Source organism: Sapajus apella, unplaced genomic scaffold, assembly GCF_009761245.1.
Source record: "Sapajus apella isolate SASKATOON/1434 unplaced genomic scaffold, GSC_monkey_1.0 scaffold85, whole genome shotgun sequence".
NCBI classification, from domain to species: domain Eukaryota; kingdom Metazoa; phylum Chordata; class Mammalia; order Primates; family Cebidae; genus Sapajus; species Sapajus apella.
Genome location: NW_022437025.1, coordinates 8402548 through 8429773, shown reverse-complemented (window position 1 = coordinate 8429773; position 27226 = coordinate 8402548). Strand labels below are relative to the sequence as shown.

General features: G+C 43.9%; 1 protein-coding gene across 8 annotated transcripts; it reads right to left on the bottom strand.

The window, feature by feature from the left end:
* Positions 1-1743: 1743 nt before the first annotated feature.
* LYAR (Ly1 antibody reactive) lies at positions 1744-27224 on the bottom strand. Of its 8 annotated transcripts, none has more exons than XM_032254195.1 (10): positions 27055-27223; positions 23268-23321; positions 20521-20694; positions 18714-18828; positions 13177-13284; positions 12982-13065; positions 9025-9451; positions 7993-8079; positions 2576-2661; positions 1744-2256 (listed from the first exon to the last, which is right to left on the bottom strand). In XM_032254195.1, exons 3-10 carry the CDS (start codon positions 20640-20642, stop codon positions 2185-2187), a joined length of 1101 nt encoding a protein of 366 aa, XP_032110086.1. In that variant the 5' UTR covers positions 20643-20694; positions 23268-23321; positions 27055-27223; the 3' UTR covers positions 1744-2184. The 8 variants fall into 8 exon arrangements, with proteins under 8 accessions (XP_032110086.1, XP_032110083.1, XP_032110081.1 ...); XM_032254192.1 differs by having other exon boundaries at positions 1744-2064; positions 27005-27218; XM_032254190.1 differs by having other exon boundaries at positions 1744-2064; positions 27055-27218.
* Between the last annotated feature and the right edge of the window lie 2 nt (positions 27225-27226).

Sequence of the window (27226 nt, the reverse complement as noted above, 5' to 3'; positions counted from 1 at the left end):
GTCTTGGTTGTTTCACTTTCTCAGTTTTCTTTTGCTTTCCGGAACATCTAAAGCTTCTCATGGTCCAAAAATTGTAACTGGTAACAGTAAGAGTAGTGACAGCACCCACTGAGAGTATCTACTGGGTTTAAGGAACCGTGCTGTGTCCTTTACATGAATTAGTTCATTCACTCACAACCTTTACCATCCCCATTGTCCAGCTAAGAAAAGTGAGGTTCAGAGGTTAGCCAGTAAAGGACAAAGCCAGGACCTGACTCTGGCCAGATTCTGAAGCCTGTGTCCTACTCACTCTGACAGTGCCCCTCAATTCCATCACTGCACTTACACATGGCACATCCCTAAGAAGCACTGAACTCAAGATGCTGCTTAGCTCGGCTGGCAAGTCCCAGAGAGAAGCTGCTCCATAGGCTTCTAGGCACTCAAGAGGCTCAGACAGGGTCTCACCCCTCCTCTCCCTCCTAACCCTTTAAACCACTTGTTCCATGTCCCAGACTTGCTTTTGTGGGGAGCTGATATTAATGAAATTGGCTAAGGGGCGATCTGTACCAGAGCACCAGCTTTAAAGGGTCTTGTGGGCAAAACCTACTGAACCATCAATGAGGTGGCAAAAAGGCTGTCCTCCAGCACAATCAACCAGGACTTCAAACAGTTTCTGAAAGCATTCAGTCCAGTCAGTGCACTGGAGCAGCCACATAGCTGCACAACGAACTCAGTCTCCGCTGAGCTGTTTCCCTGAACCTCTGGCTTCCAGTCACAGGCCACGCTCCTGAATCCAGCCACTGACAAATTCATCTCTTTGGCTGAAGGCAGACGGAGCCAGTGTGGATGAACCTGTTACAGAGAAGCCTCCTTTACAGCACCAAACTTCTAGCTACAGAAGGATTAGCACATACAAAAGACTGACCATTCCCGGATCAGATACCGCAGCTCATATATACATTCTAACATCACAAAAAACAAATGCACAAAACATCGTTAATCAAAAATGTGTAGAAAGCTGGGCATGGTGGCTCATGCCTGTAATCCCAACACTTTGGGAGGCCGAGGTGGGTGGATCACCTGAGGTTGGGAGTTCGAGACCAGCCTGGCCAACATGGAGAAACCCCATCTCTACTAAAAATGCAAAATTAGCTAGGTTGGTGGCCGATGCCTATAATCCCAGCTACTTGGGAGGCTGAGGCAGAATCGCTTGAACCCGGGAGTGGAGGTTGCAGTGAGCCAAGATCACACCATTGCACTCCAGCCTGGGCAACAAGAGTGAAACTTTGTCTCAAAAATAAATAAATAAAACAAAATATGTATAGAAATGGCTGGCACAGTGGCTCATGCCTGTAATCCCAAAATTTTGGGAGGCTGAGGCAGGCGGATTACTTGAGGTCAGTTAGGGACTAGTCTGGCCAACATGGTGAAACTCTGTCTTTACTAAAAATACAAAAATTAGCCAGATGTGGTGGGGGGTATCTGCAATCCCAGCTACTCATGAAACTGAGGCATGAGAATTGCTTGAACCTGGGAGGCGGAGGTTGCTGTGAGCTGATTGCACCATTGCACGCCAGCCTGGGTGACAGAGACCCTTTCTCAAAAAACAACAACAAAAGTGTATAAATGATGTGGTTAAAATGAATACTTTTTAGTCTGATCAAAAGAGGAATTACTTTTTCATCTGTTGCTATACTACATGGAAAAAAATTTTTCACACAAAACTATTTTATAAAGTAAATAACTTTTGCCACAACAAATTTCGAAGTTTGGACAAGAATATATTTTATTTTTTTCATAAAAGTTATACCAAAAATATATTTTTTCTTAACTTAAAAATACAGCTTCAGAAAGCAAAATTTGAGTTGTTGGAATTCATTACACATTTTATAGACAGCAGTGAAAGGAAGAAGTTAGTAGAATGGAATCCATTTTTAAATACAGAAATGCTCATTTCAAAAGCTTGACTTTGTCTTTTAATAACTTAAAGGTGGGGTTCTTGCTGACTTTCTTGTTAAAGATGACTAGGAGCTCCTCTTCAGATCTGTGATGCTCGTTGGTCGCTGTGTAGTACTGAGCTAAAACCTTCACAGAGAAAAGCAAACACCAAATGAGTGTATTTGACCTGGAAATTTATCTTAAAATGTTCTGTCTTTAACCCAGAAATAGAACAACAGTAAAAAATAAAAGAAACCCAGGTGCAAGCTACACAGGTGTGTTCTGCTCGTGGAAACCCAGGCAGCAGGCACGTGTGGGGGCTTGGCTGTGTGAGTCACCCTGAGACACAAAGTGAAATAAAGGAGAAGAAACCATCGCTCCGGGACAGGCAAAAGAGAGCAAACATCTAGAACAATAATTTCCAAACATAACAAAAATTAAATAAATGGAGCCTCTCTTCAAAGTCTTCGAAATAAGTTCAATATCTAGGCACCACCCTGGCTGAGGCTGTGTGAGGGCCTTTGGGGCAGCCTGATAATCACTGAGACACACACACATTTTCAGTGTTTGAGGTGAAAAAAGAAAAAACAAACAATTGTACATTTAAAAATCAGTTCTCCCCAGCTGTTATACACATGGGTTTGTTCACGTGCCATACCTTTTTCCTTAACTTTTTGATTGCTATTTCATTGTCTGGGGCCTGTTTCAAAATTGCTTTAATAGTTCCCTTCCAGTTGAATTTACCTACAAAACAAATAAGAATATGTAAGATGTTTGTTTTGCTATACTACAAGAAGGGTAAAGAAACAACTTCTGCAATGCCTGTCTGCTTCCAGGAAATGAGCTAACCCTCTAATGACCAGACTCCACAGCACCATGGAGCAATCACTGCATATGTTCAATCCCAGTGTCCTGGAAGCACTTACTAACCATCAAGGACTGGCTCTTAGAGTGAGCAGGTGCCCAAGTGCCATCGGCATGACAACCTCCTAGATGAAGAGTTGCATTTAATGAACTCAACACAGATTTCCTAAGCACCCGCTAAGATCATGCGCTGTCTATGCACAGAATGAAGATGAGCAAAAGCAGCCTGAGCTGGAATGAGAGAGAGGAAACCACCAACTGTTACAGAAGGACTGCAAACACTCATCTAGGGGACTTCCACTTCTGGGCAGATGGGGTAGACACACTTTCCCCATTCCTCCTGCCCACCACAACTGAGAACCCTGAAATTATATACACAAGAAACTTAAGATGACTCTGAAAGTTAGAGACCAGCTGGGACCTCAGGGCCTACGGAGCAACAGTGGGTGAGCTTCTTGCCGCCTGTAACCCAGATCTGGAGCTGAAGCAGCCAGCAACCTGAACACCAACGGGCACAGACGAAAAAGCCCCAACAGAAACCTGCTCTCTCTTGGCAAAGGGCCAGGAAAGGGCAGCCTAACAAGACAGAAAATTTTTATACAATAACCACCCTACCACAGCCACACATCACAGAAAAAAAGGAGGCTCCACCCCGACCCGCCCTAGCAAAAGCCGAGTGGGGAGCCCGAGCTCTCTACCCTTGGAAGACTGTAATGAGGGATGGTGTCACAGAAGGCCAACCAGGAATTCAGGGCTCTCATCCACACAGGCCAGCGATGAGGCTGCCCCTGCTGTGACGTCAGTGGAGCCTGTACTGGGAGCCCTGCCTGGCAGCAGCAAGAAGTGGCCGCTCTCAGGTGCTAATGGAGGCTGAGTGGGGAACCTGGATTTCCACCCCAACGTGGCAGCAATGAGGCCACGCCCCTCTGCAACCACCAAAGTCGTATGGGAGAAAGCCGGGAAAATAGAAAGCGTAAACAGGATCTTACACCTTATAAAAAACCTAACTCAAAATGAATCATGGACTTCAATATGAAAGGTAAGACTAGGAAGCATTTAACATAGACCTGAAATTTGCTGAAAGGGTATATCTTGAGTGTTCTCAACACACACACACATAGACACACACACACACACACACACACACACAAAGGTAAACTATGTGAGGTGACAAATGTGTTAATTAGCCTGATTGTGGTGAGTATTTCACAATGTACATGTATAATAAAACATTAAGTTCGGCTGGGCATGGTGGCTCATCCTTGTAATCCCAGCACTTTGTGAGGCTGAGTCAGAAGCATTGCTTGAGCCCAGGAGTTCAAGACCAGCCTGGGCAACACAGCAAGACCTCTGTCCTCACAAAAATGAAAAAATTCGCTGGGTGTGGTGGCGTGTGGCTGTAGCACTAACTACTCAGGAAGGCCGCTTGAGCTCAGAAGTTGAGGCTGCAGCAGCCATGCTCGCACCAATGCACTCCACCCTGGCAACAGTGAGACCCAGTCTCAAAACTAAAAATAAAATATGGCAACACATTCAGTTGTACACCTGAAATACATGAAATGTTGATTTGTAAAAAAGCTATTCAATAAGATAGTTAAAAAACAAAAACATTTTTAGACTCTAGGGCTAGGTAAAGAGTTCCTAGCACAATCCATGAAAAATAAATTGATAAATTGAACTTTATCAAAATTAAAACCATTTGTCCTAAAAAAGACTATTACGATGAAAAAACAAGGAACAGACAGAAAAAAAAAAAAAAACACAAACCCTATGTCCCACAAAGGAGTAATATTTAGAAAATATTTTTAAAAACTCTCAAATCTCAACAGTTAAAAAACAAAAAAACCCCACAAAAACAACCGAAAAACCCCCAAACAACCCAAATTACAAAATAGGGAAAAATTTTTTTTAAAGAGAACAGACAGTTCAACATAAAGATATACAGATAGCAAATATGCATACAAAAAGATGTTCAACAATATTAGCCATTAGAGATATACAGATTCAAACCACAATGAGCTGGTACCACACATCTATCAGAATGGCAAAAATACAAAACAGTGACAGCGCCTAGTATTGACTATGATGTGGAGAAATGAATCACTTACACACTGCTGGTGGGAACAGAAAATGTGTACAGCCGATGGGCACGGAGGCTCATGCCTGTAATCCCAGCACTTTGGGAGGCTGAGGTGGGCCAATCACCTGAGGTAGTGACCAGCCTGACCAACATGGAGAAACCCTGTCCTCTACTAATACAAAACTAGCTCAGCGTGGTGGCACATGCCTATAATCCCAGCTACTTGGGAGGCTGAGGCAGGAGAATCGCTTGAACCTGGAAGGCAGAGGTACAGTGAGCCAAGATCGCACCATTGCATTCCACACTGGGCAACAAGAAAAAAACTCCGTCTCAAAAAAAAAAGAAAAAAAGAAAGAAAATGTGTACAGCCATGCCTGAAAAAGTTGGCAGTTTTTTCATTTTAAATTTTTGTGAGTACACAGTAGGTATCTATGGGGTATGTGAGATATTTTGATACAGATATGCAATGTATAATACTCACATCAGAGTAAATGGGGCATCCATCACCTCCAGTATTTATCCTTTTGTGTTACAAACAACCCAATTATACTCTGCAATTATTTTTAATTGTACAATTTAATTATTGTTGACAAGAGACGCCCTGTTGTGCTATCAAATACTAGGTCTTACTCATTCTTTCTGTTTTTTGGATACCTGTTAACCACCCCACCTCGTCCCCAGCCTCCCACTACTCTTCCCAGTCTCTGGTAACCATCCGTTTACTCTCTGTCTCCATGAGTTCAATTGTTTTGATGTTTAGATCCCACAAACAAGTGAAAACATGCTATGCTTGTCTTCCTGTGCCTGGTTATTTCACTTCGTGTAATGACTTCCAGTTCCATCCATGTTGCTGCAAACGACAGGATCTCCTTTTTATGGCTGAATCCTCCATTGTGTACATGCACCACATTTTCTTTATCCATTCATCTGCTGATGGACACTTAGGTTGCTCAAATCTTGGTTATTGTGAACAGTGCAGCAGCCAGCATGGGCGTGCAGATAACTCTTCCACACAGCGATGTCCTTTCTTTTGAATACACACCCTACAGTGGGACTGCTGGATTGTATGGGAGCTCTGGTTTCAGGTTTCTGAGGAAGCTCCCAACAGTTCTCCATAGCAGCTGTACTAACTTACATTCCCACAACAGTGCACCACGTTCCTTTTTCTCCACATCCTCACCAATGTTTGTTATTGAGCTGGCAGTTTCTTTAAAAGAATATGGAACTACCGTATGACGCAGCACTGGACATCTACTTCAGAAAAACTGACTTAGTTCACTGTGCAGTTCACAGAAACCTGCACGTCAATGTTTACTGCGGCTTTATTCATTAATGACCAGAAATTAGAAACCACCCAGGTGTCCGTCAACAGGTGAATGATGAAAGAAACTGTGATGCATGCATAACACGGGCTACTCCTCACCAATCAAATGAATAGATTATTGATCAGTTCAGCAACATGGGTGAATATCCAGAGAAAATGCTGAGGAATAGTCAATCTCAAAAGGTTACATACTGTATGATTCCATTCATAGAACATTCTGGAGATTACAGAAATGAAGAACAGATTAGTGATTGCCAGAGGCTAAGGAGGGGCTGAGGGTGAGGGAAGGGGCAGTGGCTGCAGAAGGGCAGCAAGAGGCAGCCTGGCGGCGATGGAGGTGGAAAGGTATCAGTGTCAGCATCCGGGCTGAGATGCTGTACTATGGTGGTGTACAGTGCTATCTGGAGTGGCAACAAGGTAAAGGGAACGTGGATACATAAGGACACCTGAGTCTCCATTATTCCTTACAACTGCATGTGAGTTTACAAGGATCTCAAAACAAAAGATATAACAACAAAAAAAGCCATTCAGTTGTCCCCCTTTATCTGCAGGGGGACAATTCCTGGGAACTGAGTGGATGCCTGAAACCACTATGGTATTGAACCCTATATATACTCTGTCTTTTCTTATATATTCATGCACACCTATGGCAATGCTCAACTCACAAACTAGGCGCAGCAAAAGGCTAACAATAACTAATCATAAAATACAACAATTTTAACAATATACTATAATAAAATTTATGTGAATGTGGTCTCTCTCTCTAAATATCTTATTGTCCTATACTTACCCTTCTTGTGGTAAAGAAGCCACAGAGCAGGACAGCAAGAAATCTTGCCACACTGCTCAGAACAGCACACAATTGAAAACATCAATTGTTTATTTCTGGAATTTTTCATGCTACGGGTATGGGGACACTACTGTTTACAAACTTGAGAAGGGGGGTTTTCAGCTAAGAGATCTAACCCAATGCTAGTAGTCACTGAACTCTGCTAATAAAGCTGATGCCCATTTGAGTCTTTGGACCTGTTCTTAACCGCAGGAGCCCGGGGCTAGGGGAGATGGCAGAGAAATGACTTGCTACCCCTCAACAGGCACGAGTGCTTCAGGCCTGAAGAAGCAAGAGAGAAGCGTCATGTAAGAGGCAGCATTTCAGAGGGCCCGTGAAGGCCAGGGATGAGATTCTGAGGTTGGGGATGCAAACAAGGAGACCCCAGTGATAGGTCCAGAGATGGGCAAGGACAGAGCTGAGGGGACTTCTAAGAGAACAATGAAAGGCAGGAACAAGAGAGTTGGGGAGGAGGGAAAGGGAACAGGGTCTCAGAAAGCTATATTGGGTTTAAATTCCAAAGATAACATCCAGCTCCAAACCAGACTGCTTTACTTTTCTCCTAAAAGACAGCAGGTGAGAAGCACTGTAAGACTGACTCACATCCTAGAGAACTGATTTTACCTTCAAACTCTTACACATGCCTCTGGAGGGTCAGACCCTACCAGAAGTGCCTGCTTTACATTTTCCTTCCCCAGAAGAGGGCATCTCTTGGACCCTCTCCCAACCTACAAGGGACAGTGCATTTTTCCCTTTATTTCTTTGCTCTCTCCCTCGCCCTCCCTCCCTGGCCCCCTTCCTCTCTCTCTCACTTTCTCTCACTCTTTCTTTCTTTTTGAAAGTGGTATGCCCATGGCTCACTACAGCCTCAAACTCCTGAGCTCAAGTGACCCTCCTGCCCCTGCCTCCCGAGTAGCTGGGACTATCGGCAAAAGCAGCATGCCCAGCTGTGCTGTTCACACGATGGCAGTGATTTACCTTTTGCAGGAGCCTCATGGTCTTCTGGTTCTCCACCCTCAGGATGCTCTGGGAGCTTCATCTTTTTCTTCTTAGAATCTGTTTCAGCTAGGTAATTAGAAAGATTTTGTAAAAGATTTTGCATCTATGCTAGCAGCTACCATTTAATAAGACCTTATGTTAAACTAGGCACACTCCATGCATCATCTCACTTCTCCAGGCAGCCCAGCCCGGGTTTATAAAACCCCCTCCCTCCACGCTGGAGATGGAGTGAAGGCAGCTGAGTGGTGAGGTCATTTGCCTGGGCAGGGCCCAGTTCTGCCTGGCCACAAAGCTTATGCTCCTTCCCTTCCTTGGTTCAAAACACAAGGTCTAGCCAGGCACAGTGGCTCACACCTGTAATCCTGGCACTCTGGGAGGATAACGTGGGCGGATCACCTGAGGTCAGGAGTTGGAAACCAGCCTGTGAAATCCCATCTCTACTAAAAATACAAAAATTGAGGCCAGGCATGGTGGCTCATGCCTGTAATCCCAGCACTTTGGGAAGCCAAGGTGGACGGATCAGGAGTTTGAGACCAGCCTGGCCAACATGGAGAAATCCCTCTCTACTAAAACTACAAAATTAGCCAGGCGTGGTGGTGCACACCTGTAATCCCAGCTACTCAAAAGGCTGAGGCAGGAGAATTGCTTGAACCTGGGAGGTGGAGTTTGTGCTGAGCTGAGATCATGCCATATGCACTCTAGCCTGGGCAACAAGAGTGAAACTCTGTCTCAAAACAAAAACAAAAATTAGCCAGGCCTGGTGGTACACGCCTGTAATCCCAGTAATCCCAGCTACTTGGGAGGCTGAGGCAGAAGAATCACTCGAATCTGGCAGGCGAAGATTGAAGCAAGCCGAGATCACTCCACTGTACTCCAGCCTGGGCGAAAGAGTGAGCCTTCTCTCAAAAACAAACAAACAAAAAACCTGCAAGGACTAACAGGCTTAAATATCCCAAATTCACAGCTTTCAGGTTTTCAGAACAAATCCCAGGGCGTGAGCTAGCCACTTACCTTCCGAATGCCTCCGCTTCCTCTTCCCCGCACCCACGTCTGCCTGCTCCTTGCCGGCGCCGTCCTCATGCTCCGTGGCAGTGGGCCTGCCCTCGCGCTGCTGCTTCTTGTTCCTCTTCCCTGCAGAGCCGTTGGCCTCGGGGACTTCCTCCCCGCCGGCCTCAAGGTCGGCCTCCTGTCCCTTTTTACGCTTCTTAGGCTTCTGATTCCTTGAGTTTTCCTGGTGATTTTCTAATTTTAGTTCCTTCTTTTCTTTTTTCCTATTCTTCTGCCGTTCTTCCTTTCTTTCTCTTTTATTCTTCTTCACCTCCCCTTGCTGTTTCATGGCATCATTCCCTTTGGAGGGTAGAACCTTGGCGGGGATTTCTGCACGTGGATTTGCCAGCGGGTTGAGTGGCTGTTGATCCTGTTCCTTACTGACTGGTTCCTTATGATTAAGCAAAAGCAAGAAACACATAAATATTCATTTTAAATGAGTAAACAGAGTTATCATGTTATTGCCTGTGCCTACTACATGTTCAAGAAAAATGATCGGCTGAGCGTGGTGGCTCACCCCCTGTAATCCCAACACGTTGGGAGGCTGAGGCGGGCAGATCACCTGAGGCTGGGAGTTTGAGACCAGCCTGACCAACATGGAGAAATCCTGTCTCTACTGAAAATACATTAGCCGGGCGTAGTGGCGCATGCCTGTAATCCCAGCTACTCTGGAGGCTGAGGCAGGAGAATTACTTGAACTCGGGAGGTGCAGGTTGCAGTGAGCTGAGATCACACCATTGCACTGCACTCCAGCCTGGGCCACAAGAGCGAAACTCCATCTCAAAAAAAAAAAAAGGTTTCATTACTTACCGTTTTATAACTGTGACCCCTCACCAACAGCTAATGTAGCAGTAAAAATACAAAATGGGAAACAACTTCCCCCAGTCCACTGACTGCACTGAACAATTTCATTCCACTGGAAGAGTGAATAATCCTTAGGCCACAGAGATAAGACCTTTCATTCCAGCTCACTAGTCACCTTTTAAATAAGAGAAGAGTCCTTAGGTATGGGAGTACCACTGGATGTGTGTGTCTGCAGATCTGGATTTAACTTCCAGTTCTGTTCATTCCTAGTCATGTGACTAAGGGCAAATTATTTATCTGTTCCAAACCTATTTCCTCATCTGTAAAATGAAAGGTAGTAATACCAACCTTATGCATGGACGGATGAAATAAGATCCGTGATGTGCTTATTAGCACCTCAGATCAATACGGCAGCCCATTGTATGTGAAGAGTTTTGTAAATTATCAAGTATTAGAAAATGGTACTGTCACTATCATTATTTAGATTGGAAAGCTATCATTAGAAGAACAGTCACCATTCTTACCACTCTTTTTTTTTTTTTGGAGACAGAGTCTTGCTCTGTTCTGTTGCCCAGGTTGAAATGTAGTGGCACAATCTCAGCTTACCACAATCTCCACTCCCAGGCTCCAGCAACATTCCTGCCTCAGCCTCCCAATTAGCTGGGACCACAGGCGCAAGTTACCATAGCCGGCTTCTTTTTGTATTTTCTGTAGGGACGGGGGTCACCATTCTTTATGTATGAAAGTGTCTCTCTAATGGTTATCATTATTAAATACATTACCTTATTATTATTATTATTTTTTGAGACAGAGTCTCACTGTGTTGACCAGGCTGGAGTACAGTGGTACAATCTCAGCTCACCGCAACCTCCACCTCCCAGATTCAAGCGATTCTCCTGTCTCAGCCTCCTGAGTGTTACAAGTGCACACCACCATGGCCAGCTAATTTTTGTATTTTTAGTAGAGATGGGGTTTCACCATGTTGGTCAGGCTGGTCTAGAACTCCTGACCTCAAGTGATCCGCCCACCTCAGCCTCCCCAAAGTGCTGGGATTACAGGCATGAGCCACTGTGCCTAGCCATAAAATATTACTTCAACCACGGAGTGCCTGACACATCAGCCTCCCTTCTAAACAATCTAGATGAGGTTTTCAGCTAGTGCCTTGCCTCTATGTCTAAACCAACTCCTCAACCACCAGGAGGGAGAGAGAGAGGGAGGCATACCCATCTTGCAGCTGCTCAGTAAATAGGTGAAACAATTCTTCTCCTTCTTCTTTCTACCTCATTAAACACTCTCCTCAAATGTGGTCTCCTCTGTGATGCCCTCTTTCCTAACCAAGCACCTCCTTCAGCCCTGGCCTCGCAATGCCTCTGGCTTCTTCCCAGTGCTGATCAGGACCTGACATTATATCATGGACCCGTATGTGGATGTCTATCTCCTCCACTACAACATAGCTCCAAGCAGCCAGGAACTTGGCCTAATTATGGTTGCATCCATCGCGACCAGGTGAACTGTGATGAGGCAGAGGACAGAAAAGTGTCCGACCTCATACCTGGCAGTTACAGGAGGATAAACATCCAAGGTATGGAGAACAAGGCCTCAGGACCCTCTGCTCTGCCCTACAAACACTCAGGGTATGCTGGGAGGGCCATGGTGCAAAGTAGAGGTCAGGGATGGCAAGTTGTGTTTCACAGAGCTCAGGGTTTACCAGGGGCTGTTTACTCATTATTTTACTTAATGTTTAATACATTCATACTTCAAAAGGGAAACTGGAAAAAACTTTTTTAAAAAACCCTGCAGTTGAAGCAATTTCAAATCTGTGATTCTTAGTTAAAATAGAAATAACCTTAAAAAAAAAAGGTGCTACATAAAGGCCAATCTAATGCTCGGTTATAAGGTTTCAAAGGGCCAATTTGTATATTCTGAAAGAGACAAATGCTAGGTATACTACCAAGGTAAATTTACATTTTGATGCCCACTTGCTACCAAAAGTATTCTCTCTACATAAAGTGAATCAACTCCTGGTAATTTGACAAGAATGAAAGACCAGTCAGAACCCCACTGGTTTTTTGAAACTGGTATTTACACAAAAATAAACAATGTAATCAGCAATGTATATAGTCCACATTTAGGGTCTCTACTAAACCATTTTGACTAACAGGTGACTGATTTAATTCCTCAAAGGGAACTCTCCTTCCACCAGAAGGAGCTGCACGCAAACTGCTCATCTGTCTTAACTCTGTAAGGTGTGACCCCTCACCCCTTATCCAGAGGAACACCTGTCACTATGTCCTCAGGCTGTTTTATTTTCCTTCACAGCACCACTACCTGGGATACTTCAGATTTTTTGTTCGGGGCCTGGCACAGATCAGGCACTAAGCTAGTATTAAATAAATGAGTATTACTATCCACATTTTTTTAGATAAGGAAACTGAGGCTCAGAGGTGAAATAATGTGCCCAAGATCAAATGTCAGGCAAACTGCACAGTGGGGATTTGAACCAGGTCCTTCAGAAATCCAAAGCTCCTGTTCTTTCCCATGTATCGAGCTCCCTGCCCGATGACTAAGCAAATCATTACATGCTGGGCTGGCACCATTATCAAACGTTAGGATGAAATACCTTGCTCTGCATAATAAGGACATCTCTGCAGTGCATTCACTTTATTTGTTCCCATAAATGAAGGCACTAAGAGGCTCTCTAAAAAAGAAGGCTGGGCCAGGCGCAGTGGCTCATGCCTGTAATCCCAGTGCTTTGGGAGACTGAGGCGGGCAGATTGCCTGAGGTCAGGAGTTTGACACCAGCCTGCTCAACATAGTGAAACCCTGTCTCTGCTAACACACACACACACACACACACACACTTAGCCTAGCGTGATGGCTCATGCCTATAGTCCCAGCTACTTGGGAGGCTGAGACATGAGAATCGCTTGAACCTGGGAGGCGGAGGTTGCAGTGAGCTAAGACGGCACCAGTGCACTCAGCCTGGGCAACGGAGTGAGACTCCGTCTCAAAAAAATAAAAAAGAAGGCTGTCTTGACTTCCAAAAATATGAAATCCTCATTTCGTTATTACTAATTATTTTGCCACACTGCAAATCTAAAATCAGATTCGACTTACACTGCTGGAAGCCTCAGAAAAGATATTCCACACCTGCTCCAGAATGGATTCATTATGAACTTTTAAACTGTTCTTCATCCAGTTCTGTAAGAAACAAAAAGAAAAAGAACTATTGATCCCACTTGGACACGTACACACATGCTCAGTCACTGATGGGCCACACAGCCCCCTCCATTCAAGAAAGTCAATTCATACCTGAAATTTTGCCTTTTTCCTGGGAACGTTGTCAAAAGCACTGATTTGCTCTAAAAGTTCTCGCACTTTGGGGCTGACGTTAGGTCTCTTTATTAATTCATTAATTTTCTACAGAAAAGGAAGAAAAAAGAAAAACAATAAACAACCAACATGAGTTTCATGAAAGCCAATAAAAAAAGTCCTTGCCATGGCTGAAGGGTTTACATTTTCAGCCCAGATTCTGTATTTATGACTATGCTTAAAAATATATAGATTAACTTCTATTAACATAGTACTGGAGTCCTAGCCAGACCAGTTTGGCAAGAAAACAAAATAAAAGGCATCCTAATTGCAAAGGATGAAGTAAAATTATCTCTGTTCACGAATGATGTGCTCTTATATGTCAAAAATCCTAACGGGTTCACACAAAAATTGTTAGAATAAACAAATCCAGCAAAGTTGCAGGATACAAAATCCACATTCAAAAATCAAGCTGCATTTTATATAACAAAAAGAAACATCCAGAAAGAGAAATTAAGAAAACAATTCCACTTGCAACAGCATCAAAAAGAATAATCAGAATAAACTTAACCAAAGAGGCAAAAGACTTATTTACTGAAAACCAAACAACACTGCTGAAAGAAATTAAAGCAGACATAAATAAATGAAAAACATTCCATATTCATGGATTGGAAGACTTAAAGTTGTTAAGATGTTAATACTAACCAAGCAATCTACAGATTCAACGCAATTCCTATCCAAATCCAATATGTGTATATACACATTTTTGCAGAAATAGAAAAATCCATCCTAAAACTCACATGGTATCTCAACAGATACCAAATAGCCAAAACAATCTTGAAAAGAAGAACAAAAATGTGGATCTCATATTTTCTCATTTCAAAACTTATTACAAAGCTACAGTAATCAAAGCAGTGTGGTATGGGCATAAACAGACATAAAACCAGCAGAATAGAGAGCCCCGAAATAAACTCTCTCATATATGGTCAAATGACTTTCAACAAGACTATTTAATGGGGGGAAAACCAAGACCATTTCAACAAGTGGTGGTAAGAAAAGTAGATTATCCACATGCAGAAGAATGAAGCTGGACCCTGACCTAACATCATACACAAAAGCTAACTCAAAATGGATTAAAGAACTAAACTTAAGAGGTAAAACTATAAACTCTAAGAAAAGAAGCATAGTGGAAAAGCTTCACAACACTGGACTAGACAATAACTTATTGGCTATTATGACAAAAGCATAGGCAACAAAACAAAAAAAATGAATTGACTACATTGAAATAAAAAACTTATATGCATCAAAGAACACTATCAACAGAGTGAAAAGGCAACCTATGGAATGGGAGAAAATATCTGAAAATCATATCTGATAAGGGGTTAATATCTAAAGTACTGGCCAGGTATGGTGGCTTGAGGACAGGAGTTTGAGACCAACCTGGGCAACAAAGCAAGACCCCATCTCTACAAATGAAATAAATAAATCCATATATAAAACATATAAAGAATTCCTACAACTCAACAACAAAACCTAATTTTGAAATGGGCAGAGGACCTGAATAGACATTTCTCCAAAGAAGATACACAAATAGCCAATAAACACATGAAAAGATGCTGGAAATACAAACCAAAACCATAATGAGATATCAGTTTGTACCCAATAGCATGGCTATTATCTAAAATAAAACAGAAAATAAGCCTTGTGGGCAAGGCTGTGAAGAAGCTGAACCCCTTGTCCACTGCTGGTGAGAATGTAAAATGCTACAGCTGCTCCAGAAAGAGTACGGAGGTCCCTCTACAAATTAAAAACAGAGTTACCAGTAATCCTACTGCTGGGTAAATATACACACCATAGGAAATTCTTCATCCATAAAAGGGACATTGTGACACACGGCTGAACCTTGACGATATTATGTGAAGGTAAACAAATCAGTCACAAAAGGACAAACATTGAATAATTTCACTTACATGGAGTACCTAGAGCTGCTAAATTCACAGAGACAGAAAGTAGAATGGTATTTGCCAGGGGCTGGGGCGGGAGGAATGGGGAGTTAGTGTTTATTGGGGATAGAGCTTCAGTTTGGGAAGATAAAAAAATTCTGGAATGGATGGTAGTGATGGTTGCAGAACAATATGAATGTGTTAACTGTACATGTTTAAATGGTTATATCATGTGTATTTTACCACAGGAAAAAAAACCAAAATAAACTGAATGTGATAAAAAAAAAAATGGGTATTAGAGGGACTAGGTTATAGTCAAGACAATAAGCATTAAGATCTAATAAAATCTGGGCTGGGCATGGTGGCTCACACCTATAATCCCAGCACTTTGGGAGGCCAAGGCAAGTAGATCACTTGAGGTCAGGAGTTTGAGACCAGCCTGGCCAACATGGTGAAACCCCGTCTCTACAAACAATATAAAAATTAGCCAGGTGTGGTGGTGGGTGCCTGTAGTCCCAGCTACTCGGGAGGCTGAGGCAGAACTCTTTGAGCCCAGGAGGTGGAGTTTGCAGCAGTGAGCCAAGGTCGTGCCACTGCACTCCAGCCTGGATGACAGAGCAATACTCCATCTCAAAAAAAAATAAAAAATAAAAAATCTAATCTGAAATTGCAAGAACAGAAGAGAGAAAAATAGTGACCTAGGAATTTCAATTTTCTGTGTTTGGCAATCTCAGTGAAGGAAGAGGAAAAATAATTATTAAAGTTAGAGATGACAGTAGACGTGAAAGATGGTCACCAACCAGGAAACAAGGATCAGTGCTAGAGCTAAACAAATAAAATGCAGAAAAATGTCCCTGCAGTAGGAAAGAAGTGAATCTATACATAAACAGACTAGAAACAAACCGGATACTAAGACAAGGATAAGGCAAAGCTGTTTCAGGCACGCAGGTAGAAAAACAAAAATCAAGAAAACAAGACAAACAGGAACATAGAAAAACGAGGCTGGCTTAGCACTCACTGGAACAGCCAGCCCTTCAGAAGAGAACAGGGCAGCAGAGACACAGGTTAGAGAAAAACAGTGTAACCCATTTAAGAGTGATGTTCTCCTGGTTCATCTACCCGCAGTCTGCCTGTAAGCCCAGAGACATCTGGAAGGATCTGGAAGGATGCTCAGCACACATTCACACTGCTTGTTTCTGGCTGGTTGATTTGGGGATCATGTATTGCTTTCTTCTCTGTACTTCTTCTGTATTACTGGAGTTATTTTTATTAAGTGGTTAACATCCACCTATTTTGTATTAAAATGATAAGGCTAAAAAAAATCAGTGGCTCTTGCCTGTAATCCCAGCACTTTGGGAGGCTGAGGCATGAGGATTGTTTGAGACCAGCCTGGGCAACACAGTGAGACCCCATCTCTACAAAACATTTAAAAATGTAGGTAGGCGTGGTGGCATGCGCCTGTAGTACTACACCTACTTGGGAGGCTGAGGCAGGATTGCTTCAGCTGAGGAGGTCGAGGCTGCAGTAAGCTGTGACTGCACCACTGTATTCTAATCTGGGCAAGAGAAAAAGGCCCTGTCTCAAAAAAAAAAATTAAATTAATAAAAACAGGAAAAAACAGGAGAGCAGCAGAGCACAGTGTCAGAGATAAAAATGGGTGCAGTCTGAGAGCAGCCAGCCCCAAGTATAGAACATGGCAGATGGGGTTGGATCCAGGCAACTCGAAAGTAACAACTTTTTAGAATTGTGAGAAATGCCAGAAGTGAGATGTCAGACGAAAGACAAAAAGGTCAAGTTGCAGATGAAAGAAGAAAGGGTTCCTCCAAGGACCAACATTCTGAGCCCTTTATAATATGAATGACTTCCAAACACCCAATCTACTAATAAAAAGCTTTCAGAGAACAGGGATTCCTCCTGACTAGGTTCCTTAATTCTGTTTTTCAAATGTGGGGTTTAATGATTTAAGGAAAAGAACAAAACCCCCACACTGGGCCAGCTGATTCCCCCGCAGACCACACTTACTCTTCTCCATCTGTGAACAATGGCAATGAGGGAGTCAGGGAGGAGTCAGATGGGAGAAACCAGGAGACCATGAAGGAAGCAGAAGTGAGTTCTGGAGAGGGCTGCTGAAGCCTGACAGTTTAGACCAAGCGTCAGCAAGCCTTATCTGTAAAGTGCCAGACAGTGAGTATTTAGGCTTTGCAGGTTTCTGTCACACTACTCAATGCCCCACCCATTATGGCATTGAGTATTAAAGCAGCCAATGACCACAGATAAACAAATGGGCATGGCTGTGTTCCAGTAAAACTTCATTACAAAGAGGCGGCAAGCCACCTGCGTCCTATATAGTTTGCTGACTGACCCCTGCTTTAGAGGATTTCACTGAGTGAAAACAGCAGATGGAACTCACAGACCCATGTATCTCAACCTCAGGGCCTAGGAATGTCATTTGGTTTTTAGAGAATTACAGAGAGTGCCCAAAAGTATGGCTGCTGGTCACCAGCGCAAACATCTTAGTTAAGATAAAGGATTTCACTGGCTTTTCAATCTGCTCTGGGCCGACTTTTTAAGTCCTTTGTGAACAGAAATGCCTTCCTAGTATTATGCTGATTCAGTAGGCTAGAAATTCACATTTCAACTCTATTATCAAATGGAGTGATTACTTTTTATTGGATTTTAGAAAAACAGAATTTTCCCATAGGTGACATCTGTCTTTTCATTCTCCTACCTTCCTTTCTGAATCCTTCCTCCTGCTACCTATTCTGTAAATGATCAGTAGCATTTTGAGAGTTATGCTTCCCAGTGAAATGAGGGTGTCAAGGCTTCTGCCGTTTCTATTGTGCATGTTCTCATGCTATTCTAGTTAAGTAGAAAATTTTTTACATTGATCAAAGTGTCTTTATTTTGCCCAATTCTAATGACTGGCAGACATGACAGATTAATATGGCTTGAGTCAGAAAAGCTGCATTATCACTAGAAGCAGGGAAAGATTAGAAGGTTTCCATTCAGTTTTGCAGCCAAGGGAAAGCTAATGAGAATTCTAAAATATTTTTTTCAAGAAATTAACAAAACACATGCATTAAAGGTATAATGCACCACAATTGTTTAAACAGCTAGAAGAATAAAGAACTCTTTTTCTTTCTTTTTTTGGAGACAGTCTCACTCTGTCACTGGTGCTGGAATGCAGTGGTGCGATCTTGGCTCACTGCAATCTGCACCTCCTGGGTTCAAGCACTTCTCCTGCCTCAGCCTTCTGAGTAGCTGGGACTACAGGTGCCCACTACTCTGCCCAGCTAATTTTTTGTATTTTTAGTAGAGATAGGGTTTTGCCATGTTGGCCAGGCTGGTCTCGAATTCCCAACCTCGTGATTTGCCCACCTTGGCCTCCCAAAGTGCTGAGATTACAGGTGTGAGCCCCTGTGCCCAGCCAAAGAACTCTGTTTCAAGAAGTTTTAGTTCAACCTCAGTCTATCCTAGGACATAAGGTTTCCAGGGCTTGTCTGCAGGATGACACATATATTCTTAGTCTCTTGGGCTTCCAAAGAAAGTGGAAGGTGTTAGAGGAGGATACTCAATAAATTAGAAAAACATTACCTGAATCCATGCCTGTTGTTTAATGTCGCCTTTGTGGGTTTTACCTTCATAGCCTTTGCCACCATACTTCTGATCTTCACTTATGCATTTCACGTGGTTTTTATAGTCATCACCCCTTTAAAGTGATCAAAGGTTCTCCCATTAGACTGACACCAAGTTGGAGGCGCTAATACCAGCACGCTGCTACTTCCCTCTGTATGTCTTCACATCTGTCTACCACACAAGCACCCCGTCTATTTCACTTATGTTGAAAACCTCCTGGTCAGAACCACATCCTGCTTCCTCCAAAGTCTTCAATATCAAACCCATCACCCAATGTTTCCCCCATTTCTATAAACACTTTACAATAAATTGATAGGCAGTATTTTTTTACTCATAAATGCATATATACTGAATAAACACCAAAATAACTATGCAATAGGGTAGTCTTCTTAAATTATAAAAATTATCAATGACTTTCTGGTCTATTATTAATGACTTTCTGGTAATAGACAGGTATAAAATAAACAGGCATAAAACGGCAGTACGAGATTTCCAACAGTTCTAGATACCTTAGGGTCCTGGAAAAACTCAATTTTGTCTCATAATCTTTGTAAAGCTCTGTGGGGTTCTTCAGGGAAATGTTGGGGACAAGGTCCAGGGCAAAGTCCCCTAATGAAAAGTAAATTTTAACCTACTTTATATATCTAGCTTCCTCCTAGGATTAAGTCTGAACAGAGGTTAGCAGTTTCTAAAAAATCACTGCTCTACAGTGAATTAAGAGACTCTTAACCAATACCACCTAAATGCCTGAGAGGACACTGGGGCAGATGCTGCCACAAGCCAGCTTCTCGCCTGGACGTTCTGCGGCCAAAAGGGAATCAACATGAAATTCAAGAGGGCGGCTCTCTGCAAACGACCCACCTTAAGAAATGGCATCTAAGGCGGGATCTGTCTTGCCCCTCCCCGCTAACTCCTCACCTTCACAGAGGCCTCCTCAGTGGAAGTGTCTCTTGACACACTCGGGGGGCCAGGAAGAGCCTCACTTCCACCAGCAGCTCTGATTTTCCAGGGAGGACATAATTTCCTCTGCTATCAGTCATCTCCCCCACTGTGAGCTCATAAATTCACTTTCTGGTTCATAAGTCCATCTCTTCACTGCGATGGGCACACGATACCCATGGTCTAACAAAACCAGCTCTAACCTAGAGCCATCTTCCATGTGTTGCTTCCCTGGGTCTGGTAAGAGCGGCAATGTAATAGCAACCAGTGTCACCAACTGAATGCTCTAATCATAATTCCCCTTCCCCTAGTCTTCTCTTTAACACATCCTCAAAAAGCAAATGTCTAGTAAGGCACATTTTATTTCCCCCCTGAGATGGAGTCTTGCTCTGTCTCCCAGGCTGGAATGCAGTGGTGCAATTTCAGCTCACTGCAACCTCTGCCTCCCGGGTTCAAGCAATTCTCCTGCCTCAGCCTCCTGAGTAGCTGGGATTACAGGTGCACCCCACCATGCCAGGCTAATTTTTGTATTTTTTAGTACAGATGGAATTTCACCATGTTGGCCAGGCTGGTCTCGAACTCTTGACCTCGTGATCTGCCTGCCTAGGCCTCCCAAAGTGTTGGGATTACAGGCATGAGCCACTGCACCCAGCCTAGTAAAGCACATTGTAAAGAATCACATGAGTTTTAATCAATGGACCATACCAGTTTTTATTCTTGATTTATTTCCTCAAATTTGCCACTATTTTTCCAAGCTTTGTCGTGCCAAGGCTTCCAAAACTGGTCTGGATTTACTATGGATCTACATGAATTCTGTGAAGCTTACCAGAAATCTTTACCACAGTCAATGCAAGAAAGGCATTCACAGTTTCTGCAAACAGACACATGCTTTTCCACTTGGATTTTCTTCACTGATTCACCACATGCATTGCATGTAAAAAATACCATTTTAGGTAAATGGCTAAATATTCGCTATCCAACACAGGTTTTAGGTCTTGTCCTAAAAAAAAAGATAATTATCATTATAAACTGAAGCTTCTCATTTCAATAAATGGCTCATGCAGCTAACTTTTCAACCATAATTTTACGTGAAAATAACAGTCAAAGTTGATTAGCAATCTACATAAAACTCCACCATTCATATAAATAAAACTAACATTAACAGTGACAATGGCTAACATTTATTGTGTCCTTATCATGTGCCAGGCACTATTCCAGGGGCTTTACATGTATTCACTTATTAAATCCCCACAGCAACCCTATGAGGGAGGGACTATCATTGTTCAGAATTTATAGGAGGTAACTGAAATGCAGAGATTATGTAACTTGCCCAAGGATGTACGGTTAGCAGAACCAGGATTTAAACCTGGCAGATTGGCTCTCGAGATGATGAGCTTTGAGGGTGTTAAATCTTACTTTCCCTAGTATCTTGAACTCTCTCAATTATATAAACTTATAGAACGCACTGCAATTTAGGTGTTCACTACAAACTATTTCAGGTCCTCAAACAGACTAAGAACACAGCAACAGGAAAACTGAGTGAAGTTTAGAAAGTGAAGAAGAGGCAATTTTATGGACATAATTGCTATGGCACTAACAGCATTCATATCAATATTACTGTATGTTTACAGATGTTAAAATAAGGACATGTGCCTCAGCTGTAATGGGCAGGGGCCTCTTGCATGTGGCAGCTTGTCAGACAAGTCAGAAAGAGATGGAACCACATCCAGGTGTCCCAACTGCTAGATGCTGAATTACCAGAGGAGTTCATGAACCCTGGGGTGCTGAACACTGCTCCAGCATGAAGTATGTCTGTACACGTACATAAACATCATTTTAAAATTTCACAGAAATGCTACTGTGCTCAAGGAAACACACATTCATCTAAAAGTGTTAGAGAAGTCACAGTAATTTTCCATAATTACATAATGTTTTAATCACTAGATTTTAAAACAGCATTGTTTTACATTATAAGTTTCACAGCAAAAATACTGAGAACTGTTTAACCCAGCGCTTTCTTTCTCATTATGAAAATAAAGGTGAGTATCAGGTAAACCGATGTAATTTACTTCAGGGTAGGACTTCATCCAACGATCTCTCAGATCCACCCTTGTTTTGCAGAGCATTCTCATGCATGAAAACACCGTCACTCCTCCACCAACATGTTCTGGATCACTGCTGGTAAGGTCATACCCAAGCAATGACCAGGGTTATTCATGTCCATTCACCCTTGAATGGAAATGTACATCCTGGCTGCATCTCTAGGGTTTACAGAGGCCCAGCCGGTCTCTTGTGGAGTTGCCCTGTGGGACACTATCAGACACCAGCTCAGCTTCTATGCTACACACAAACCACAGACCCCTGACCCTGGGTCCCAGGCCCCACTCCTCTGCTCACTATTAGTGTTCGCTAGTAAGCAGGGGGCATGCGGTCAGCTACAACGTAGCACCAAATCCTCAGGAAAGAAAACACGACTACCCTGGATGTGCTGCGGCAACTGTCATCTTCTCATCTGGTTACTGTAAAGATGTGTGATACTGCCGGGCTCCTGGGAGCTGGAACCACATTTCCCATGAGCCAGCTCCCTCAAAGCTTACCATCTAAAAAAGGCCAAGGATGTTCCACATGCCAGGCAACAAGAGCCGCTATCCTGCCTGACAAGGGAGAACAAAGGCTGAACAAGAGCCAACACCGCATTCTCAAAGAGCCTGGAGGTGTACTTTGGTGTAAGAGCAGGAATAACTTATTAATGTTACCAAGAAACAGATTCTCATCACGGGCACAAGGTGAAAGCAGCTGTGATATGCCAAATTATCTGCTGAAAAACTTTAAAGTACCTTCCTAGTAAAATACAACAACAAAAAACAGTCCCTGAACTTAGATATGGCTTAGAGCTTGCCAACCTCTGTTGCCAAGGACAATTCTATCTCTTGATGGAGAGGGAGATGGGAGAAAGCAAGCTTTCAACAAGCCTTAAGATTCATTTGGGAGATTCCTGTCCTGGCAGGCCAGGAATTAAAGGCCTAGGAAGGAAGAAGAAACAAAATATACTGATTGAAAGAAGCAGTGATGTTGACAAAAAGATACTCAAGAGTATCTGTGCAAAACATTCGAGCTCCCTAGAGATTAGCCACATGCTACAGTGTAATTAATATCAATTGGGAAGATGATTAGAATCTGTAGCTCCCCCATCATTTTCATTTGGTCTTTGTTTAAGGCAGAATGGATGGATTGCACACTAAGTCAGAACTCTGTCTCTTCCTGCCTTCCTCTGGATTTTACACATGCCATGAAACGGGAACAGCAGTGTCCACTTGCTTGGCTAATGAGCTAAGGTCTGTAAGGAGCTTACCTCCCCCCTTATTCAGAGCCTGGAGGACAGCCCAGTAGCTGGCCAAGAGTCACCTTGATTACACCTCAAACCCAACCTAGCCCCAGGGAAAAATATCTGTAATTTATGCCATAAACACTTGCTAGAGCTTCAAAGAAAAGCTCAAAACCATCAAAACCTTCAAAGTCAGCATAACTGCACAGCAGGCTTAATATTCGTAAGTGTAAATGCTACAAACTTACAAAAAGCCGTCATGTGGAAATTCAGTCCTTCTAATGGAAGACAGCAAACATTGCCTAAAACAGTAAAGTAAAATGGTATTATTCAAATTCCACAAGACTAGGTAAGCATAAAGGAAATTTAATTAAACTTTCAAATGACGCCTTTGGCAAGTATGCAGCATTTATGCTTCTGAAATTATGAAAGCTTAAAACTGCATTGAGACTTTGAAGACACCCTGTCTGCCAGGCTCAGACGTGACAGATTTCAACGTTTAGCCCTAAGTGGAAAAAGACAGCAGTTTTTTATGGGGCTGGATCTAAACAGAGTCCTCTTTTCCTTCCCTGGCTCCTCAACTTCCTATGCCCAATGTCCAGTTCCAGTGCAGCCACAGAGATTCTATACGCTTTCCTTCTACCCATGTGGGCATGTTAAAAGAGAAAAGCAAGCAGAAGGTGGTGTTCTTGGACTGGCTGAGAGCATACTTCCGTTTTCGCCCCTGGTAAGTCACTTTAACTCAGTTCAGCAGACATTTCCTGAATGCTGGCGCTAGGCTATCCACCGCAGCATAGCCTGGGGCCCTCACTCAGTGACTTCTGGCTGCCTCCTCGTCTGCCTGTATGGTCAGTTTACTGAGCTCTCATCACAGCCATACCCACGAAAAAGATGACGGGGTCTGCACAATAGAACACATGATCACGAGCTCTCTACAAAGCCATGTCCCATTTATGTCCGCCAGGACTGCTATGATCATACTACCACCATCCGGAGGGAAAACCCAAGGCGCAGGAGGGTAAGTGAACTGCCCAAAGTCACAGTAAGTGGGACAGGTAGCCTGAAAGACCAGGCAACAAGCCCAGGTTCCCATCCTGCCTCCATCTTGACCTGCCATGTCCTGACCATTTGCTTGGCTTTTACTCAGCATCTGAGACCTTGAGGTCCTCATCCAAACAGAAAAAAAAATTAAAGCCTCCACAAGATGACTTTCCATGTATAAATATTAGAACCCTGGCCGGGCGCGGTGGCTCAAGCCTGTAATCCCAGCACTTTGGGAGGCCGAGGCGGGTGGATCACGAGGTCAAGAGATCGAGACCATCCTGGTCAACATGGTGAAACCCCGTCTCTACTAAAAATACAAAAACATTAGCTGGGCATGGTGGTGCGTGCCTGTAATCCCAGCTACTCAGGAGGCTGAGGCAGGAGAATTGCCTGAACCCAGGAGGCAGAGGTTGCAGTGAGCCGAGATCACGCCATTGCACTCCAGCATGGGTAACAAGAGTGAAACTCCGTCTCAAAAAAAAAAAAAAAAAAAAAAAAAAACCCTAAGCCTTAATTATAAAGCCTGTGCACAGTGGGCAAGGAGACCACCCATGTCACAGGGGAAGCTGCTGTCAGGTGGGCAGCAAAGCTCGTTGAGTGACAGCAGCCAGTGGTCAGTAAGGGGCTGGGAACTTGATAGGTTTCTCTTAACAAGATGGTTGCCAGGTTTTGTTGGACCGGGCCCTGAATTGGGTAGAGGATCTGCTAATGCCAAAAAAGTCATTAAAAACTAAATGACCTCAAGGCATCTTAACCTCCAAGAATCTGCTTATCTATAAAATGGATCTAATACCTAACTCAAAGCATTGGGTGGAAAGTTTTAAGACACCAGACTGCCCAACTGTAGAAAGGTTTCTGTGACCTACTAATTTGCACATCAATGCCATTACACCCAGCCCTCGCCCAAGCCCCTGCTCCATTAAATATGACCATCAACCCACCCATTTATCTTTATAAATTCACTCGAACCTTCTCTGGCTCCTCACCCCATGGGTGCCTACTCCACCACTATGTGCCCTGATAACATGCCCTTAGGTTTGGTTCTGGGATTGGAATGATTTTTTTTTTACCTTCCTCCCTCTATATTTTTGTATTATTTATTAAATTTTTTCACAAAAACAATATTGACTATCTTTTTCTTTTTTTTTTTTGAGACAGAGTCTTGCTCTTTCGCCAAGGCTGGAGTGAAGCGGTGCAATTTCAGCTCACTGTAAACTCTGCCTCCCAGGTTCAAGCGATTCTCCTGCCTCAGCCTCCTGAGTAGCTGGGACTACAGATGCGCACCAACCCATGTCTGGCTAATTTTTGTATTTTAGTTTAGAGACGGGGTTTCACCACATTGGCCAGGCTGGTGGCGAACTCCTGACCTCAGATGATCCACCTGTCTCGGCCTCCCAAAGTGTTGGGATTACAGGAGTGAACCACAGTGGCTGGCAGACTATTTTTTTTTTTTTTTTTTTTTTTTTTTTGAGACCGAGTTTCGCTCTTGTTACCCAGGCTGGAGTGCAATGGCGCAATCTCCGCTCACCACAACCTCCGCCTCCTGGGTTCAGGCAATTCTCCTGCTTCAGCCTCCTGAGTAGCTGGGATTACAGGCACGCGCCACCATGCCCAGCTAATTTTTTGTATTTTTAGTAGAGACGGGGTTTCACCATGTTGACCAGGATGGTCTCCATCTCTTGACCTTTTGATCCACCCGCCTCAGCCTCCCAAAGTGCTGGGATTACAGGCAACTATTCTTAAAATATCCTTTCATACACAGACAGACACTGACCTGAACACCATTACCATCACTACCACTGAAACAGCCCACGTAAGGGGTCTGGCTGGCAACCCCAGGACATCCCCCACTGAGCACTGTGACCCAGAACATGCCACTGCCCCTTTAAACTTCAAGTTCTCTCATCTGTGAAACAAGAAGTCAGGCCAACCAGACAACACTCAAGCCCCCTTCCATGGGTAGCATTCTGAGAAACCACGGGTATGGTGCGGGAGAAGCACAAACAAACATACTCTGTCACACCATCCTGCCTAATCCTTTACATGTGGGGCTGACAAGGGTTACAACGGGGGACATTCACAAGGAGAGGACCTCTCCCTTGTTCCTTGCAAAAGCCCTAGGAAGTAGGTGCACCCACCTCCACTAAACAGATAAACTGAGGCTTACAGAAGCCATGTCTCTCTGCCTCCCACCCCGCCCAGTACATCACCAGCACTGTTTTAAACACCATCCCTTCGGTCGAGTAACTATCATGTGTCAGGCACTATGCTAGACCCTGGGAGCCTGGGGCACAGTGTGAATAAGTCCCAAGTTGGCCCCGTCTGCAGGAAAGTCAGGTTGCAAATACACACCCACCTCATTCCCCTCCCTCTCTCCTCAGAGGGGGGTGCTGCAGAGAATCCTAACATTTATGGAGCACCCAAGCCCTCTCATAGGAGGTTAACACATTTCTACTCATATAATCCTCATCACAGTCCTCCGAGTTAGGTTCTATATGTTATGACAGATGAGGAAACTGAGGCGCAAAGTTGTTAAAAAACTTACACCAGGTCATCACACATCCAGGTGGTGGCGACCCAGATTCACACGCAGTTATTCCGGCCCTAAGTCCGTTCTCTGGTCCTCTACATCCTAAGGCTTCCTCCTTAGGGACTGAGCTCCCAACACTCAAGAGAAGAGCCCTGTCCCCAACATGCAGCAAACCTGAAGCCCAGTCGGATGGTGACCAACCGTCCGGGTTTGGCCAGGCCCGAGGGGGTTCCCAGGACGCGGGAGTTTCAGTTTTAAAACTAAAACAAGTTGTTGACCCTAAGTCCAGGACTCCTGCCACCTCCCCAGAGCACGAATAAAACCTGAATGGAAATCCTTCCTCCATGCGTAAGCTAGAGGAGCTGCCAGTGGAAACGCCGGCATCGGCCACCCGGTCCCTCCCCTACTCACTCTCTGAGACCCAGCCATCTAGGTCGGACCTCTGGGCCACCACCCCTCACCTCTCAGCCAGCGCCCGCCAACGGTTTCAACCGGCCGCAACGAGCACGTGGAATTGCCACCGCCCGCCCAGCGCCGCAACTACCGGCCTCTCAGGCTTCGCGGCGCAGAATTCACTCCGGAGCTATCCAGCGCGTCTGCGCACCGGGGCCACACAGCACCCCACCCGGCGGA